A 21,817-nucleotide genomic window follows, 5' to 3' on the forward strand; every position below is an offset into this window, starting at 1 on the left:
TCTGTAGGTGAACACAGCACGCGTGTGTAGAGGGAGCTGTCAGAACGCAATTGAGTGAGTGAGTGAGACATTAAGGGAGCAGAACTGTGTGATGCTTGGCTTGGTTTCTTTTTTGTTGTGTCCCGCTATYACATATGTACAAGAGAGAGTGCTCACGTGCGCACTGATTTAAAGCAGCTATATTCAAGTAATAGGCTGTTTTTAAAACTCTGAGCTGCAATAAAAAAAGACATCTTTACAATAACTGTTTTTGTCAAAAGAAAAAAAGATACCGTGAGACGATACATGCATTGTGAACTGTGCTCCATGCTGAGATGTGCTGTCTGTGATTGATCATGCAGTGAGAAGGCYATAGAGAAGCCAGATTTAGACAAAGCATATAAATGAACCGTTAACATCATGCTGTTCATAAAAATAATTKACCAGTTTCTTGCAGTTATTTTGTCTCTGCATACAGTTTGAAGTTGCTAACTGGTAGATACCATAGCATGCTAGTAGATACCATAGACTTCCAGACATTGCACTAACACTAGTTAGCATTGGCTAGGGAAACTACTTCTAACTTTCTTCATGCTGGATGCAGAGACAAAAATTGTATCTATGACTCAGTGGAAAAAGATGAAGGCTTCATTGCAAAAATCCTAGGGTATCACTTTAAACAACTAAAACCAGATATAAAGTATGTAGAAAAGATAATGGAGCTACAGTTGAAGTCGGARGTTTACATACACCTTAGCCAAATACATTTAAACTCAGTTTTCAMAATTCCYGACATTTAATCCTAGTAAAAAAGTCCCTGTCATAGGTCAGTTAGGATCACCACTTTATTTTAAGAATGTGAAATGTCAGAATAATAGTWGAGAGAATTATTTATTTCAGCTTTTATTTCTTTCATCACATTCCCAGTGGGTCAGACGTTTACATACACGCAATTAGTATTTGGCAGCATTGCCTTTAATTTGTTTAACTTGGGTCAAAAGGTTTGGGTAGCCTTCCACAAGCTTCCCACAATAAGTTGGGTGAATTTCTGCCCATTCCTCCTGACAGAGCTGGTGTAACTGAGTCAGGATTGTAGGCCTCCTGGCTCGCACACGCTTTTCAGTTCTGCCCACAAATGTTCTATAGGTTTGAAGTCAGGGCTTTGTGATGGCCACTCCAATACCTTGACTTTGTTGTCCTTAAGCCATTTTGCCACGACTTTGGAAGTATGCTTGGGGTCATTGTCCATTTGGAAGACCCATTTGCGACCAAGCTTTAACTTCCTGACTGATGTCTTGAGATGTTGCTTCAATATAGCCACATCATTTTCTTTCCTCATGATGACAACTATTTTGTGAAGTGCACCAGTCCCATCCTGCAGCAAAGCACCCCCACAACATGATGCTGCACCTCCCATGCTTCATGGTTGGGATGGTGTTCTTCAGCTTGCAAGCATCCCCCTTTTTCCTCCAAACATAGCAATGGTCATTATAGCCAAACAGTTCTATTTTTTGTTTCATCAGACCAGAGGACATTTCTCCAAAGTAAGATCTTTGTCCCCATGTGCAGTTGCAAACCGTAGTCTGTCTTCTATTTAGGCGGTTTTGGAGCAGTGGCTTCTTCCTTGCTGAGCGGCCTTTCAGGTTATATCGATATAGGACTGGTTTTACTGTGGATATAGATGCTTTTGTACCCGTTTCCTCCAGCATCTTCACATGGTCCTTTGCTGTTGTTCTGGATTGAATTGCACTTTTGCACCAAAGTACGTTCATCTCTAGGAGACAGAACGTGTCTCGTTCCTGAGCGGTATGACGGCTGCGTGGTCCCATGGTATTTATACTTGCGTACTATTGTTTGTACAGATGAACGTGGTACCTTCAGGCGTTTGGAAATTGCTCCCAAGGATGAACCAGACTTGTGGAGGTCTACAATTGCTTTTCTTTCAAGAGGTCTTGGCTGATTTCTTTTGATTTTCCATATGATGTCAAACAAAGAGGCACTGAATTTGAAGGTAGGCCTTGAAATGCATCCACAGGTACACCTCCAATTGACTCAAATTATGTAAATTAGCCTATCAGAAGCTTCTAAAGCCATGACATCATTTTCTGGAATTTTCCAAGCTGTTTAAATGCACATTCAACAGTCACCACTTCTGACCCACTGGAATTGTGATATAGTGAATTAAGTGAAATAATCTGTCTGTAAACAATTGTTGGAAAAATGACATGATCATACACAAAGTAGATGTCCTAACCGACTTGCCAAAACTATAGTTTGTTAACAAGAAATTTGTGGAGTGGTTGAAAAATGAGTTTTAATGACTCCAACCTAAGTGTAAGTAAACTTCCGATTTCAACTGTATATATTTTTTTAATAAGATYATCTTTGAAAACTAACAACCACCAAAATAAAAAAACTAGACAGTCAGGGAAAATCAAAAATACCTAAATTGTCATACCATTGATTTTGTAAAAATTTTGGTCAGAGACCGGTCATTGGCTACGCCCACATCCCCAGTCCACCTGGTCATGCTGCTGATCCAGTTTCTGCTTTTCTGCCTGCGGCTATGGAACCCTGACCTGTTCACTGGATGTGCTACCTTGTCCCGGACCTGCTGTTTCGACCGTCTCTCTTTTCCTCTATTAATCTCTCCGGCTACCGCGCCGCCGGTCTCTACCTCTGAATGCACGGCTATGAAAAGCATACTGACATTTACTCCTGATGGGCTGACCTGTTACAACCTCTATACCACAGTGATTATTATTCAACCATGCTGGTCAACTATGAACGATCTTGTATTAATGGGCATGCACTCTTATAATCTCCAACCGGCACAGCCAGAAAAGGACTGGCCACCGCTCGGAGCCTGGTTACTCTCTAGGTTTCTTCGTAGGTTCCTGACTTTAGGGATTTTTTTCCTAGCCAGTGTTCTTCTACATCTGCATTGCTTGCTCTTCAGGTTTTTAGGCTGGGTATCAATATAAGCACTTTGTAACAACTGCTGATGTAAAAAGGGCTTAATCATATACATTTGATTGATTGATGCAATTGTACTATTACTGTGAGATAAACAGTGTGTGTTAACTTGGCTGTGTGAGAGCAATCAGCTGTTTTCCCTTCGTRGCAGGAGCAGCAGTAGAATTCAGCTGGTCACCCTCCAGCCAACCGTACCAGACCTTCCCTCACTTTCACCATGCCAGACCACCCTAGGGGCAGAGTGTGTGTGCGCCCAGGGATCTTTTTGGATCAAAATTATGCTTAGGTGGTGGGCGGGGCAGGGAGTGGCGTGGCCATGGCCAACGGTGCCATGCCCACTATTGGCCGAAGTAACAGAATGTAGCTCCTTTACAAMCAATTTCCTACCATTCTACACATTTTTCCATATCTTATGCAATTGTGTATGTTACTAGGCCTATGTTGTGTAAATTTCCCCAGCGTGGCTACAAATGACAATGTATCCTCAGTCAACTCACCTGGTTAAATAAAATAAAAATCTGAGTGACTCAAACATTATAACAAAATCAATGGGGGCCACATGCCATGACAACAATACGCCTGAACGCATCATTTTTGGAGTTTTAGATTCTCCCTTACTGTCTAGCTTTTATTTTGGTGATTGATAGTTCTCAAAGATGATCTTATTTAAAAATATATACTGTAGGTTCTTTATCTCTTCTACCCTACTTTATGTCCAGTTTTAGTTGTACTTACATTCCAAATTAAACATATATTTTTTTAAGAAAGAACATTAATATGTACAAATACAGTGCATTCGGAATGTATCTATTCAGATTCTATCACTTTTTGTTACGTTACAGCCTTATTCTAAAATTGATTAAATAATTTCCCCCCTCATCCATCCACAAATACCCCATAATAACAATGCAAAAACTTTAAAAAATATATATATTTTTGTAAATTTATGAATAAAAATAAACTGATATAACACATTTACATAAATATTCAGACCCTTTACTCAGTACTTTGTTGAAGCACCTTAGGCAGCGATTACAGCCTCGAGTCTTCTTGGGTATGGACTCCAATCAAGTTGTAGATACATCAAGGATTATCAATGGAAACAGGACGCACCTGAGCTCAATTGAGTCTCATAGCAAAGGGTCTGAATACTTAGTAAATAAGGTATTTCTGGTTTTCATTTTTAATACATTAGCAAAAATGTCTAAAAACCTGTTTTCACTTTGTCATTATGGGGCAATGTGTGTAGATTGATGATGATTTATTTAATCCTTTTATAATAAGGCTGTAACGTAACAAAATGTGGAAAAAGTCAAGGGGTATGAATAATTTCCAAATGCACAATTTCCAAATGTGTGCACATATGTGAATGACAACATGGAGAGAAGTGACATCCCCAGGGACCATGGGACATATAGTACCAGTCAAAAATTTGGACAAACCTACTCATTCAAGGGTTTTCCTTTAGTTTTACAATTTTCTACATTGTTGAATAACAGTGAAGATATCAAAACTATGAAATAACACATATGGAATCATGTAGTAACGAAAAAAGTATAAAACATAACAAAATATTTTATATTCTTCAAAGTAGCCACCCATTGCCTTGACAGCTTTGCAGCACTCTTGGCATTCTCTCAACCAGTTTCATGAGGAATGCTTTTCCAACATTCTTGAAGGAGTTCCCACATATGCTGAGCACTTGTTGGCTGCTTTTCCTTCACCTTTGCGGTCCAAATCATCCCACACCATCTATATTGGAACCAAAAATCTCAATTTGGACTCAGACCAAAAGGACAGATTTCCAACAGTCTAATGTCCATTTCTCATGTGTCTTGGCCCAAGCAAGTTCTCATCTTATTGGTGTCCTTTAGTAGTGCTTTCTTTGCAGCAATTCGACCATGAAGGCCTGATTCACACAGTCTCCTCTGAACAGTTGATGTTGAGATGTGTCTGTTTATTTGGGATGCAATTTCTGAGGCTGGTAACTCTAATGAACTTATCCTCTCAGCAGCAGAGGTAACTCTGGGTCTTCCATTCCTGTGGTGGTCCTCATGAGAGCCAGTTTCATCATAACGATTGATGGTTTTTGCGACTGCACTTGAAGAAACTTTCAAAGTTCTAGATATTTTCCGGATTGACTGACCTTCATGACTTAAAGTAATGACGGACTGTCGTTTCTCTTTGCTTATTTGAGCTGTTCTTGCCACAATATGGACTTGGTCTTCTACCAAATCTTCTGTACACCTCCTACCTTGTCACAACACAACTGATTGGCTCAAATGCATAAAGGAAATCAATTCCACAAATTAACTTAAGAACTTTTAATTGAAATGCATTCCATGCATTCCATGGTTGAGAGAATGCCAAGAGTGTGCAAAGCTGTCATCAAGGCAAGGAGTGAATATTTGAAGAATCTCACATTTAAAATATATTTTGATTTGTTTAAAACTTTTTTTTGGTTACTACATGATTTCATGTGTTATTTAACAGTTTTGATGTCGTCACTATTATTCTACAATTTATAAAATAGCAAAAATTAAATAAAACCTTGAATGAGTATGTGTTCTAAAACTTTTGACACGGTATTTTTTATTTATTTATTTATTTTTATTTATTTTTTTACAATGTTTGGACATAGCCGGCCCAAAAAACACTTGAGCGTCCCGCCCAAGACATTTCTATGCAGAAAAAAAAGCAGGTGTGTGTGCCTACCTGTGTTTTTTCGTCAGCCAATGGGAGTCAGGGTATGGAAATAAAGAGAACTGAAACGCTCCAACTTATTTGCTAGGTGTGTCCTCACCTGTTGTCTGACGGTAAGAGGGAGAGCAGAGCCAGAGACGACAGCTTCCTCCTCTCCGGCTGTGTGATGTTGTCCATGCGGTCAACCCACATCTCTATCACACAACCTAACAACTGGCCAATCTGACACAGGAGAGAGAGAAAGTGAGAAAGAAAGGGAGAGAGAGAGGTTCAAGCATATCAGTCATCTGAAGTGGCTTCTGTCTTTCAAAGTCACAGAAAAGAAGTGGACAAGTGAAAGCATAACAGTCCACAACGCTCTCACCTATTTTGTCACATCAGTACTGATGGAGGATTAGAGCTTATGAGATACACCCTAGTGTATACAGTGCAGTAGGAAAGTATTCAGACCCCTTGAATTTTTCCACATACTGTAAAGTTTCAGCCTGATTCTAAAATTGATTAAATAAAAAAAAATCCTCAATCTACACACATTACCACATAATGACAAAACGAAACAGGTTTTTAGAAATGTTTTCAAATATATATTTAAAAAAAATAGATATACAAAAATACCTTAATTACATTAGCATTCAGACCCTTTGCTATGAGACTCGAAATTGAGCCCCGGTGAATCATATTTCCATGAATCATCCTTGAGATGTTTCTACAACTTGATTGGAGTCCACCAGTGGTAAATACAATTGATTGGACATGATTAGGAAAGACACACACCTGTCTATATAAAGTCCCCACAGTTGACAGTGCATTTCAGAACAAAAACCAAGTATTGAGGTTTAAAGGAATTGTCCGTGAGCTATGGGACAGGCTTGTGTCGAGGCACAGATCTGAGGAAGGGCACAAAAAATGAACGCAGCTTTGAAGGTCCCCAAGAACACAGTGGCCTCTATCATTCTTCAATGGGAGAAGTTTGGAACAACCAAGACTCTTCSTAGAGCTGGCTGGCTAGCCAAACTGAGCAATGGGGGGAGAAGGGCCTTGGTCAGGGAGGTGACCAARTAACTGAYGGTCACTCTGACAGAGCTTCAGGTTCCTCTGTGGAGATGGGAGAAACTTCCAGAAGAACAACCATCTCTGCAGCACTCCACCAATTAGGCATTTATGGCAGAGTGGCCAAACGGAAGTCAGGAAGTTAAAGCTTGGTCGCAAATTGGTCTTCCAAATGGACAATGACCCCAAAGCATACTTCCAAAGTGGCAAAATGCCTTAAGGACAACAAAGTCAAGGTATTGGAGTGGACATCACAAAGCTCTGACCTCAATYCTATAGAAAATGTGTGGGCAGAACTAAAAAGTGTGTGTGAGCAAGGAGGCCTACAAACCTGACTCAGTTACACCAGCTCTGTCAGGAGGAATGGGCCAAAATTCACCCAACGTATTGTGTGAAGCTTGTGGAAGGCTACCCAAAACGTTGAGCCATGTTAAACAATTTAAAGGCAATGCTACCAAATACTAATTGAATGTATGTAAACATCTGACCCACTGGGAATGTGATGAAAGAAATAAAAGCTGAAATCATTCTCTACTATTATTCTGACATTTCACATTCTTAAAATAAAGTGGTGATCCTAACTGACCTAAGACAGGGAATTTTTACTAGGATTAAATGTCTGGAATTGTGAAAAACTGAGTTTAAATGTATTTGTCTAAGGTGTATGTAAACTTCCGACTTAAACTGTATATAGCGCATCTATAATTTGGTCCCTGGTGGACCACGAGGTTGTCTGGTTTGGGTTTCCCACCGAACTCCATCCTCCATTTTCATCAGGAAAAGGTGTACCAAGAGGAAAGACAAACAGCCAACTCCCTATAGCAAAGTCTGTATCAGAGGTTCTTAAACTCTGTTTGGCTTCGTAGGCCTCATGAGACCTAACTGTGTGTTTATCCCAATTGGATAGCCTATGTACCCAGCAGGGCCTGATCTGTACAGTGTGGTGACTTGAGCATTAGCAGAGATAGTTAACCCACAGACATCTCAAAACTCTTAGCATAGCAGACAAACAGGCATATACAGTGCATTTGGAAAGTATTCAGACCCCATGAATTTTTCCAAATTTTGTTGCCTTATTCTATAATGGATAAAATGTTTYYCCCCCCCTTATCAATCTACACACAAGAGTTCCACAGAGGAGTGACCATTGGGTTCTTGGTCACCTCCCTGACCATGGCCCGTCTTACTGAGGAGTGGCTTCCGTCTGACCACTCTACCATAAAAGCCTGATTGGTGGAGTGCTGCAGAGATGGTTGTCCTTCTGGAAGGTTCTCCCATCGCCACAGAGTGACCACCTCCCTGACCAAGGCCCTTCTCCCCCGATTGCTCAGTTTGGCCAGGTGGCCAGTTCTAGGAAGAGTCTTGGTGGTTCTAAACTTCTTCCATTTAAGAATGATGGAGGCCACTGTGTTCTTGGGGTTCTTCAATGCTGCAGACATTTTTTGGTACCCTTCCCCTCGATACAATCCTGTCTCAGAGCTTTACAGACAATTCCTTCGAGCTCATGGCTTGGTTTTTGCTCTGACATGCACTTCCAACTGTGGGACCTTATATAGACAGGTGTGTGTCTTTCCAAATCATGTCCAATCAATGCAATTTACCACAGGTGGACTCCAAGTTGTAGAAAGATCTCAAGGATGATCAATGGAAACAGGATGCACCTGAGCTCAATTTTGAATCACATAGGAAAGTGTCTGAATACTTATGCAAATAAGGTATCTGTTTTTATTTTTAATACATTTTCAAAAATGTATGAAAACCTGTTTACACTTTGTCATTATGGGRTATTGTGTGTAGATTGCTTTTTATTTATTTAATCAATTTTAGAAAAAAGGCTATAACATAACAAAATGTGGAAAAAGTCAAGAGGTCTGAATACTTTGGTGGACTGAACGTGATTTAATCATTTAGGCTGCTGTTGAGGGGGAGCAGAATTTCTTTCTCATTTATTCTATAWCGCTAAAGAAATGTTGTACAGACATTAGAGGGTAATTATAAATAAAAATCTAAACAAAAAGGCATCTTGGGAAAATGTTTGTTGCTTTAAGTACTACGGAGGTGACAAAGAGGGGGGGTTAAATGATGTAACCTCCTGGTTAGAGTTACGGGACATATGGTACATCCAATATGCCTACYGTTCCACCACTCTACTAGTTGGCATGGTGTCTCACCTCCTGGTTGTACTCGCTGGCCATCTGTGTGAGGAGAGAGGAGAAGAAACTAGCGTTCTGCAGCAGGACTCTTCCCATGATGCCCAGGTAGGTGGACATCACCACCGGGTACCGCTACAAACACAAGAAAGAACAGGGTAAATGCTGAAAACATGATGTGGAGAGGAGCATGTACGTATTACTGTCAATGAGTAAGTACAGTATATGCCAAGGTAACTGATKAAAGCATAAAACCTTGAGCGCTTTCAGAACAAACCAGTCAAGGTAATTGTATGAGTTTGACATATAGTAGCGCTGAGCAATTAGCGCTTTTTGAGGTTGGTTCGTTTCAATTYGATTATTAAAAAATAATCAAGGATTTCAGTTTCGATATATATTTKTTTWAACATTAAATGTATTATGCATTTTGTCAGTTGAATGCTGTAAAACAGAAAACAGTTAATAAAAGTCCCATGRTGGTAGTGACTGCCCATTACCGCTCATCACTTATTAACTATCAGTTTTTCACATTACTTCACTAAAAATATTTCAGTTGTGTAAATTACTTGTGTTTCATTCGATGACTATTATTTAATTCCAAGTCATCATCTCATCTCTATAGAGCTGCTGCCTATGCTGTCTGACAAAATCACTATTTCAGTAGTTCTTCAAAGTAAATAAGGCATAATTTTATGACTGCTGAATATCAACTATCAATTGCTTATATCATGTATTTTCAGGTAGAGAAACCTCTGATCTCTATCCCTCTCGATTGCTAGAGAAACTGTGCATTGAGTTCAAAGAAAAAACCTGAACGAAATGGAATTGTAATAATTGAACTGACGTTGGTCAATTATGCTCCTTTAAACCAAAAACATACACAGTGTACAAAACATCAAGAACACCTTCCTAATATTGAGCTGCACCCTCCTTTTGCCCTCAGAACAGCCTGAACTCGTCAGGGCATGGACTCTACAAGGTGTCGAAAGCGTTGCACAGGGATTCTGGCCCATGTTGACGCCAATGCTTCCAGAGTTGTGTCAAGTTGGCTGGATGTCCTTTGGGTGGCGGACCATTCTTAATACACAGAACACATAGGAAAAAGTTGAGCGTGAAAAMCCCAGTAGCGTTGCTGTTCTTCACATAAACCGGAGCACCTGGCACCTACTACCATACCCCGTTCAAAGGCAATTCAATATTTTGCCTTGCCCATTCAGCCTCCGAATGACACATACACAATCCATGTCTCAAGGGTTCAAAATCCTTCTTTAAAACCTGTTTCCACCCCTACATCTACACTGATTGAAGTGGATTTAACAAGTGACATCAAAAGCTATGGAGGGTTCATAGCCTTCAACCTGAATTCACCTGGTCAGTCTGTCATGGAAAGAGTATAATGTTTAGTACACTCAGTTTACAGTGACCTATAGAGGCTAAATGGCTTATACTGTCATTCAATTTAGTCCTTATAGTATTCGACAGGGAATGACATAAGGAGAACCCATAGTGAGTGAGAGACTAAAGGTTCCTATGGAAGGTTCTGACAGGACGCCATAGCAGATAAAGCAGARCTCTCATAAGAGAGATAAAAAGAGAAAGACAGAGAGACAGACTAAGGTTGCAAAAATGCCGGTAACTTTCCCCAAATCCCCAACCAGGATTTCTGTAAAACCTGTGAATTGAGGGAAAGCTACTGGAATTTAGCTACCCTGGTTGCACCAAAGCCCAGCTCCAGAACAGGTACAAAGMATTAACAGGTAGCTCACCTCTCCATCCACGATCCCTCTGAAGACAGAAGGCAGCAGGGGCTGGAACATGTGGGCTCCTAACACGGGGCTAACCTTCAGAGCTACTTCTACCACCTACAGAGAGAGAGAAAGAGACAGCTATTAGTCTACTATAACGCGATGCGGCTTGGTTGGTTGATCACTCGTCGTCCTACTAGCACGGCTCCTCCCTCTCGTGCTTTATCAGCTCAGTTTAATAAGGTAGCTAAAAAATTWCTTTCTGCTGCTTTCCTCACTCAGATCGGACCGGGTGTGGCTCTGACAAGGTCTATACAGAAAGGGTCTTGTTGACCTCTGGTCCGTTTGGAAAAGTTATGTATATTAAAAAAAAATGTTTTGCATATAGGGTCTGGGTGGGAAAGCCCCAGGATCATTTCGGAAAGGGTTCGACTTTTTGGACCTGTGAAAAACTCTATTACCAGGTCCTGTGCCTGAAACTGTACTTCAATCCTAGAATGAACACCCTGGAAGAGAACACCTACCCCAAGGTCTAAAACCAGCTAGTTAGCAGAGTCAACATCCGTACCAGTCCTGGACACCGTATGAACAGATTAACTAATGACTCTGAACAAAACGGACAACCCTCCCCAACGCTTGGATCTAGGTGCACTAGATGTCTATTGGTGGCTATCGCCCCAATAAGAAACCGCGCTACTAGAACACTAATGAGATCTTGAACACTAATGAGATGCTATTGAGCTTTCTGGTAAGTTTTGATTACAATACTGGGTGGGGTGAATATATTTTATATGACATACATGATTTTCTGTTAACTAGTAAAAAGTAGCCTACAGCAAAGTGKGTTTTAAATTATTTGTTAATTTGTTAATTTCTGCTAGTTAGTTTTTGCTACCATGTGGGTTTTAGTTTGCTTGATTCACATGTTTCCATACATGTTTCATTTTAAAACAAGTATCTTACAAAGGAGTTGTTTAATCTAACTGCTTAACTATTTATCTGTACATGGAATTGTATTTGGTGTTTTTCTTACAATTKTCCCCCTAATCTTTACAGGAAAATGCCACGGGCACTATCTGATGTGTGGAGACATTTCACTGCAGCTAATGCAGAAGGAAAAGCTGTGTACATTTGCAAATACTGTGCCAAATCATATGTGAAGAATGCAACAAAAATGCAGAATCATCTGGCCAAGTGCATAAAGTTCACTCAGCGCTCACATCAAGTCCCTCTACTTCTATTTGAGGTGAAAATKATGAATCAGACACCTTATCGATAGCAACAGCTCACGGTTCTCCTGGAATCTATAGTTTTTTGACTCAATGGAGGAACGTAGTCAGAGAAATGCTGATGAATATCTTGCTCAAGCTCTGTATGCAACTGGTTGACCTCTAATGCGCACAGGCAATGTGTATTGGAAGAGATTTCTGAATGTTCTTCACCCAGCATACACCCCTCCAACCAGACATGCTTTATCTACTAATTTGCTGGATGCAGAGTTCAACAGAGTTCAAGTGAAGGTCAAGCAAATCATAGAGAAAGCAGAATGTATTGCAATCATCTCTGATGGGTGGTCGAATGTTCATGGGCAAGGAATAATTAACTACATAATCTCTACCCCTCTACCAGTAAGAGCACAGACACACGGGACAACAGACACCCGGGACAACAGACACACGGGACAACAGACACATGGGACAACAGACACACGGACAACAGACACACGGGACAACAGACACACGGGACAACAGACACAATGGATAACAGACACACGGGACAACAGACACAATGGATAACAGACACATGGGACAACAGACGCATGGGATAACAGACACAATGGATAACAGACACATCGGTCTCTACATTGCAGATGAGTTGAAGGCAGTCGTCAATGACCTTGGACCACAAAAGGTATTTGCACTGGTGACAGACAATGCTGTGAACATGAAGGCTGCTTGGTCTAAAGTGGAGGAGTCCTACCCTTACATCACACCCAGCAGCTGTGCTGCTCATGCATTGAATCTGCTCCTAAATGAAATCATGGCACTGAAAACAATGGATACACTCTACAAAAGAGCAAAGGAAATGGTTAGATATGTGAAGGGTCAAGTTATAGCAGCAATCTACCTCACCAAGCAAAGTGAGAAGAATAAGAGCACCACATTGAAGCTGCCCAGCAACACCCGTTGGGGTGGTGTTGGCATCATGTTTGACAGTCTCCTGGAGGGGAAGGAGTCTCTCCAAGAAATTGCCATATCACAGTCTGCCAATATGGACAGCCCCATCAAGAGGATCCTCCTGGATGATGTATTTTGGGAGAGTGGTAAGCAGTCTGAAACTCCTGAAACCTATAGCAGTAGCAATTGTACAGATTAAGGGAGACAATGCCATCCTGTCAGACTCTGCTTGCAGACGTAAGAGAAGAAGTCCGTAATGCCCTGCCCACTTCACTGTTGCTCCAAGCAGAGGAAACTGCAGTTCTGAAATACATAAAAAGCGCGAAGACTTCTGCCTGAAGCCCATACACGCCGCAGCGAACATGTTGGACCCCAAGTATGCTGGCAAGAGCATGCTGTCTGGTGCAGAGATCAACAAGGCCTATGGTGTCATCACTACCGTGTCTCAYCACCTTGGCCTGGATGAGGGCAAGGTTCTTGGCAGTCTGGCGAAGTACACAACAAAGCAAGGGCTTTGGGATGGAGATGCAAAATGGCAGTCGTKCCAACATATCTCATCAGCCACCTGGTGGAAGGGACTTTATGGATCTGAGGCTCTTTGCCCTGTTGCCTCCATTATCCTCCAAATTCCACCAACATCAGCCACCTCAGAGCGCAACCGGTCCTTGTTTGGGAACACACACACCAATGCATGCAACAGGCTGACCAATACAAGGGTTGAAAAATGTGTGGCCATCCAGGCAAATKTTTGGCTTTTTGAACCTGACAACGAGCCATCCTCAACAAGGTTGGAAAGTGACAGTGAAGATGAAGCCTCAGAGTCTGATGTTTAAGAGGTGGATAATGCGGAGGTCCGCTGAGAAGACATGGAAGCCTGAGAAGAAGACAACCAAAGCTTTAGTTTCTAGACTATCATTTTACAGATGTATGTTGAAAAGATGCGGAGATGCGATGGATCATTGGGGATCATTCAACATTCCCTTTCTTTTGTTGTTCAGTGAAATCATCCCATGTGAAGCATCAACTCATTTAATTAAAGTTCAACTCGTAACTTAATTGTTTTTTAAATTTTCTATTGGAAAGATTTAATAATTTGCAATTATGTCTACTTATGATAAGGTAAAAGGGTTTATGTTTATGTGATGCGAGCCTACCAGATGAGCTAAATGCCTTTCATGCTCACTTCGAGGCAAGCAACACTGAAGCATGCATGAGAGAACCAGCTGTTCCGGACAACTGTGTTCACGCTCTCGGTAGCCAATGTGAGGAAGACCTTAAAAAAGGTCAACATTCAAAAAGCCGCGGGGCCAGACGGATTACCAGGACGTGTACTCAAAGCACGCGCGGATGAACTGACAAGTGTCTTCACTGACATTTTCAACCTCTCCCTGACCAAGTCTGTAATACCTACATGTTTCAAGCAGACAACCATAATCCCTGTGCCCAAGGTAACCTGCCTAAATGATTACCGCCCGTAGCACTCACATCGATAGCTGGTCATGGCTCACATCAACACCAGCAAACCCTGGAAACCCTAGACCACTAATTYGCATACTGCCCCAGCAGATCAACAGATGACACAATCTCAATCGCACTTCACACTGCCCTTTCCCACCCGGACAAAAGGAAAACATATGTAAGAATGCTGTTCATTGACTAGAGCTCAGCGTTCAACAACATCGTGCCCACAAAACTCATCACTAAGCTAAGGAACCTGGGACTAAACACCTCCCTCTGCAACTGGATTGTGGACATCCTGACAGGCCGCACCCAGGTGGTAAGGGTAGGCAACAACACATCTTCCACGCTGTTCCTGAACACTTGGGCCCCTCAGGGGTGCGTGCTTAGCTCCCTCCTGTACTCCCTGTTCACCCACGACTGYGTGGCCAAACAAGACTCCAACACCATTAAGTTTGATCACCGACAACGATGACACAGTCTATAGGGAGGAGGTCAGAGACCTGGCGGKGTGGTGCCAGAACAACAGCCTCTACCTCAATGTGAGATTGACAAAGGAGCTGATTGTGGACTACAGGAAAAAGGAGGGCCGAACACGCCCCCATTCACATTAACAGGGCTCTAGTGGAGTGGGTCGAGAGTTTCAAGTTCTTTGGTGTCCACATCACCAACGAACTATCATGGTCCAAAYACACCAAGACAGTCCTGATGAGGGCACAACAACACATTTTCCCCCTCAGGAGACCGAAAAGATTTGACATGGGAGCCCAGATCCTCAAAAACTTCTACAGCTGCACCATTGAGAGCATCCAGACTAGAGGTCGACCGATTATTCGGAATGTCCGGAACCGTTCCGTTCCTAATGTAATTAAGGCCGATTTCAAGTTTTCATAACAATCGGAAATCGGTAATTTTGGATGCCAATTTTGCCTATTTTTTTTTTTTTTTAATAATTTTTTAAACATCTTTATTTAACTAGGCAAGTCAGTTAAGAACACATTCTTATTTTCAATGACGGCCTAGGAACGGTGGGTTAACTGCCTTGTTCAGGGGCAGAAAGACAGATTTTTACCTTGTCAGCTCAGGGATTCAATCTTGCAACCTTACCGTTAACTAGTCCAACGMTCTAACCACCTGCGTCACGAGGAGCCCACCTGTTACGCGAATGCAGTAAGAAGCCAAGGTAAGTTGCTAGCTAGCATTAAACTTATCTTATAAAAATCAATCAATCAATCATAATCACTAGTTATAATTACACGCAGAGTCAGTGTATATGCAACAGTTTGGGGCGCCTAATTTGCCAGAATTYTACGTAATTATKACATAACATTGAAGGTTGTGCAATGTAACAGGAATATTTAGACTTAKGGATGCCACCCSTTAGATAAAATACGGAACGGTTCCGTATTTCACTGAAAGAATAAACGTCTTGTTTTCGAGACAATAGTTTCCGGATTCGACCATATTAATGACCTAAGGCTCGTATTTCTGTGTGTTATTATGTTATAATTAAGTCTATGATTTGATAGAGCAGTCTGACTGAGCGATGGTAGGCACCAGCAGGCTCGTAAGCATTCTTTCAAACAGCCCTTTCGTGCGTTTTGCCAGCAGCTTTTCGCAATGCTTCAAGCAAGCGCTGTTTATGACTTCAAGCCTATCARCTCCCGAGATTAGGCTGGTGTAACCGATGTGAAATGGCTAGCTAGTTAGCGGGGTGCACGCTAATAGCGTTTCAAACGTCACTCGCTCTGAGACTTGGAGTAGTTGTTCCCCTTGCTCTGCATGGGTAACGCTGCTTCGAGGGTGGCTGTTGTCGATGTGTTCCTGGTTCGAGCCCAGGTAGCGGCGAGGAGATAGATGGAAGCTATACTGTTACACCTGTCTCTTATACACATCTAGATGTGTATAAGAGACCGAGCCCAGGTAGCGGCGAGGAGATAGATGGAAGCTATACTGTTACACTGGCAATACTAAAGTGCCTATAAGAACACCCAATAGTCAAAGGTATATGAAATACAAATCGTATAGAGAGAAATAGTCCTATAATTCCTATAATAACTACAACCTAAAACTTCTTACCTGGGAATATTGAAGACTCATGTTAAAAGGAACCACCAGCTTTCATATGTTCTCATGTTCTGAGCAAGGAATTTAAACGTTAGCTTTTTTACATGGCACATATTGCACTTTTACTTTCTTCTCCAACACTTTGTTTTTGCATTATTTAAACCAAATTGAACATGTTTCATTATTTATTTGAGGCTAAATTGATTTTATTGATGTATTATATAAGTTTAAATAAGTGTTCATTCAGTATTGTTGTAATTGTCATTATTACAAATACATTTTTATTTWAAAAAATTGGTCGTCCAATAATCAGTATCGGCGTTGAAAAATCATAATCGGTCGACCTCTAATCCAGACCGGTTATATTACCGCCTGGTATGGCAACTGATCGGCATCTGAACGTAAGGCGCTACAAAGGGTAGTGCGTACGGCCCAGTACATCACTGGGGCCAAGCTTCCTACCATCCAGGACCTATATACTAGGYGGTATCAGAGGAAGGTCCAATTMTTTTTCAAAAACTCCAGTCACCCAATTCATACTGTTCTCTATGCTACCGCACGGCAAGCGGTACCGGATCTCCAAGTTGAGGACCAAAAGGCTCCTTAACAGCTTCTACTCCCAAGCCATAAGAATGCTGAACAATTAATCTAATGGCCACCCGGACTATTTACATTGACACCCCCCCTTTTGTTTTTACACTGCTGCTACTTGCTGTTTATTATCTATGCATAGTCACTTTACCCATACCTACATGTACACAATAACTTGACTAACCTGTACCCCCTCACATTGACTCAGTACCGGTACACCCTGTATATGTGACCCGATTTAGGAAACTAGGCGTATGTCGCAAGTCACGACTTCACATGAGAGCCATTTGAACAGAAATGCCATCTCGGACATTCATGTGCCTTTATAACAAACATGTATGCCGTCTGTAAATACAAATACAATTGTTAAATTACGAGCCTTGTTGGTTAAACCACAGAAAAAGAACGCAACCTTTTCACTAGCCATGATTGGTGGTGATAATGAGTGGGCTGGACATGCCGAGAGAGGAGTTCGGATTGGTCTGCCATCAGTCTGTGTTGGTAATCTTGTCGAACGCAGCTTTTTTTTAATGTATTGTGTAGTGGAGCTGCATAAGTGTTGGTTTCCACTTTCTGGAGGATCAAGTTTTGAAATCAGTAGAATTAGAGTATGATAGCTAAAGAGATGGAGAAAACACCTGTCTCTGGATTACATCTTCAAACTAAGGGCAACCATGGTATGGCATTCCTGACAGGAAGACGCATCCATGATGCATGTTGATGTATGCAGGTAAGATAGTCTAGCATTGGGAGTTATTACACATTTCACATTTTGACAATGTGGTTTCATTTCAAGCAAAAGTGTACTGTTAGCTAGCTAGCTAGCATTAGCTGGCTGGCTCCCTAGCTGACATTATTATTCGTATCCCAGAGGCGTATTCATGTAGGGTAGTAACAACATGATTTGACACTGTGTTCATTGTTGTTTAATTAGCTAACGTTAACTGGCTGGCTCGTTAGCTAATGTTAAGTGACGTGCATGATCTTAAACRTTGTTTACCTAGTTAGGTTCATTGTTTACCTAGCTAGCTACATGTCTTAAGCTAAAGTGTATTGTTAGTTGGTTGGCTACCWAGCTGATGTTATTATTTGTATCCCAGAGCCGATTGCTTTTCTAGTTAGAGCCTAATGTTAGCTAGCTAACATTGAACCTGGTTGGTTAGCTCCCAGCACTGTGGCATTGTTGGCACTGTGTTAATTGTTGTTTAACTAGCTAACGTTAGCTGGCTGGCTTGTTAGCTAATGCTACGTGACGTGTGTGAACTTACACTTTGTTTACCTAGCTATGTTCATTGTTTACCTAGCTTGCTAGCAATATGTCTTAAGCTAAAGTGTACTGTTAGCTAGCTAATGTTAGCTGGCTGGCTCGTTAGCTAACATTACATTACGTGTGTACAACACACAACATATGGCCGGTGTCAGTAAACATCTGCAAAAAAGCGTAATGAAATTGTTGCCAGCAGAGCTGGTCAGGCTGTTTTCATGTTTTCCATAGGTAAACAAATCATTGGCCAGACCGTCAAGTGTGCACTCCGAGAGCAAAACAAGATCAGTGGGACTAAAGCTTAACAGGGTGTGAACAATGCTGAGTGGGTGTAGACAAAGAAGAGCTCTTCACGAGATACCAAAACATTCAAAGGCCATTTTCTCAAAAGTGAGTTTAGAAGTTGATCAACTTTCAAAGCAGAATTACTTTCTTCAAATGCAGTGTATGATATACCATTTGGTAGCTCTAAGTCTCTACTTTTATCCAATGAAAAAACACAATTTCAAATTTTGATACATAAGACCGAATACAGGTCTGAGTCACGTATATAGCCGTGTTACTTTTTATTTTACTACTTTTACTTGAATTTACTTATTTTCTCAACCCTTTCTTGAACTGCATTGTTGGTTAAGGACTTGTAAGTAAGCATTTCACAGTAAGGTGAAGTATTCAACCCCTTTGTTATGGTTAGCCTAAATAAGTGCATGAGTAAACATTTGCTTAAGTCACATAATAAGTTGCATGGACTCACTTTGCATGCAATAATAGTGTTTGCCATGATTTTGGAATGACTACCTCATCTCTGTATCCCACACATACAATGATCTGTAAGGTCCCCTCAGTCGAGCAGTGAACTTCAAAAAACAGATTCAACCACAAAGAACAGGGAGGTTTTCCAATGCCTCTCAAAGAAAGGCACCTATTGGTAGATGTTAAAAAATAAATACCAGACATTAAATAAATATGAAATATCCCTTTGCACATGGTGAAGTTATTAATTACACTTTGTATGGTGTATTAATACAGCCAGTCACTACAAATACAGGCATCCTTCCTAACTCAGTTGCCGGAGAGGAAGGAAACTGCTCAGGGATTTCACCATGAGGCCAATGGTGACTTTAAAACAGTTACAGAACTGAATGACTGTGATAGGAGAAATCTGTTGATGGCTAAACATTGTATTTACTACACAATACTACCTAATTGACAGAGTGAAAAKGAAGCCTGTAYAGAATGAAAATATTCCAAAACATGTTTTGCAACTAGGCAGTAAAGTAAAACAGCAAAAATGTTGGCAAAGAAATTAACTTTTTATCCTGAATACAAAGTGTTATGTTTCGGGCTAATCCAGTACAACACATTACAGAGTACCACTCTTACCCAGAAATAATCACCACTGTTATTGCTTTCAAAAGTGATTCTAACATGTATTGACTCAGGGGTGTGAATACTTAAGTAAATGAGATATCTGTATTTCATTTTCAAAACATTTGAGTGTAGATGGGTGAGAAAAAAAAMATACATTGAATTAATTCTGAATTCAGRCTGTAACAACAAAATGTAGAATAAAGAGTATGAATACTCTGAGCAATATGTTTGGAACATCAAATCGCAATAAAATTGGAATATCGAATCGCAACACATAAAATAGTGAGAATCACAATACACATCGAATCAGCACCCAAGTATCATGATAATATCATATTTTGAGGTCCCTGGCAATTCCCAGCCCTAGATAACATAGGATAGTGGATAAACGATATGAGTGAGTATGTGTGTAAGTATGTGTTTGTTTTGTGTGCGTGTGTGTGTGTGTGTTATGACATGAATGGCAGGGCATCCGATCTAAAGACTCCTCTCCTCTCGCCCAGAGCACTATGATCAAAGACACATAATCAGGACATAACCCCTGACCTCTCCACAGTTTAACATCTTCTCAGAATTTTACTATTTTGATAGCCTCTCCCTCTAATACTTTTCAACATTTCACTTCGTTTGATCTTTCAACTTCAAACATTTGACACCATGGCCAATGACTAAATCTCAGTTAGAAGACGATACAAAATAACTTAAATGGAGCATTTCAGCCAGGGCTCGACATTTACGCTCGTCTTCGTCTGGGACAAGTCAAAAAGCCTCATGTCCAAACCGATGCTGACATGAGGCGCCAGAAAATGTAGCCAAACTTTAATGAAACTTCAATTACATAAATATGGGCTAAACGCCAGTCATGTTTGATAAATATAATGAAGGATAATTAACAATGTCTAAAGGCTTGATTCTGTCGACATACTCGAGGCACGGTTAGTTCAGATCAAATGGTCACCCGAGAGTGCGCACAGCATACCACCCACATTGAATCTGAGCTGCGGCGGTCAACATTCTGACACTATTTAACCATAAACTTAATTGTTTAAAACCTGGACTTATGTAATTTTATGAAGCATGTCTTACCTCGTTTCAAAGTAACTTAACCCAAAATACAACAGCGGAAATGTTGAGGAAATTATTTTATAAACACTTTATATGCCATTGAAACCAACATCCTTCTCATATTCTATTGGTTTTCAAATCAACATAATTTTATTGCCCAGCAGCCAAAGGCATAATTCTAGTCATACAAGTAACCCATGCTAGATGATRCATCTTTAGATCTCCCTCTCTTTCTTAGTTTCTAACAGATATTTTTCATCACTGTYACAGGAAACCGCTCATGTGCACTTTTGAGAATGGTGTATTCCTGGTAATTTCCTTTTGGAACCTTCGCACGTAGCCTGCATTGTTGCACTTATAATATGTGACCGACCGGCTCGATTGGTATTCACGTGAGGCCATGTACTAAAAAAACTAAGACTAAAAGCTGGTTTATACTATGGGTGTGTCATAAATTCAATCTGTAGTGCCAGATTGTGCTTAGAGTGCACTCTGGGCTTTCGTAAACTCGTTGTCAGATTGTCCATTTGTAAATTCAGAGAGTTTCGCTCTCGGAGCCCACACTGGACGCTCTGGCGGAGGAGTAAGGTCAGAACGCTCGGATTAACCCAACAGCAGCATTCAAGCAAACTGGCTAACGTTGGCTAGCTTGCTAGCTACTTCCAGACACAAATGAGGGAACCGCTCACTCTGACCATTTTATTTGCCTTAGCAGCACTGGTTAGGCAGTTTTTTTGTGGTATTYAGAGCGTTGGTTCTGCAACTGCGCTGMTGGCAACAATTTAATTWMRWWWWWTTTGCTAACGTTTACTGACACCGGCCATATTCAACAGGTGTTGAGTGTTCGTAAATTCGTCAGTTATTCAYAAGAACTAAAAAGTTATCAACATTAAGTTAAACAGTCAGATCTGTTGCATCAGCCTCATTGCTTTTTTACATTTTGTAATGTGCAGTGGTTGTATGAATTTAGGATCTGTCCCAGAATCTATTTTTGAACATTGTTCTAGTGTCCAAGGAATGACAGGACACCATTAATTTTGAGCCCTGGAAGGAATTATTTTATATAGACATAAMAAGTATTTGGTTGTAATGTTACAATATTTTATAGGCTACAAAGGGTGACCAACCATTCCTGCACGAGAGCCTTAAAGGGGAAGTGTTGTATATYGAGATAGGCTTGAATATGCCAATGTTGCAGAGTGTAGCCTACATTTTTGTCTG

At 40.9% G+C, this 21,817-nt stretch overlaps 1 protein-coding gene across 1 annotated transcript in view; it reads right to left on the bottom strand.

Moving 5' to 3' along the window:
- Positions 1 to 21,817, bottom strand: part of ipo11 (importin 11) — a 245,206-nt gene that overhangs the window by 66,183 nt on the left and 157,206 nt on the right. Inside the window, exons 24-26 of the mRNA XM_024001611.1 lie at positions 10,625 to 10,720; positions 8,880 to 8,993; positions 5,759 to 5,880 (exon numbers count right to left, since the gene is read on the bottom strand). Of these exons, the coding sequence (XP_023857379.1) occupies positions 5,759 to 5,880; positions 8,880 to 8,993; positions 10,625 to 10,720 (332 nt within the window). The remainder of the gene's footprint in view (positions 1 to 5,758; positions 5,881 to 8,879; positions 8,994 to 10,624; positions 10,721 to 21,817) is intronic.

This window comes from Salvelinus sp. IW2-2015, linkage group LG15 (assembly GCF_002910315.2).
Source record: "Salvelinus sp. IW2-2015 linkage group LG15, ASM291031v2, whole genome shotgun sequence".
Taxonomy (NCBI): domain Eukaryota; kingdom Metazoa; phylum Chordata; class Actinopteri; order Salmoniformes; family Salmonidae; genus Salvelinus; species Salvelinus sp. IW2-2015.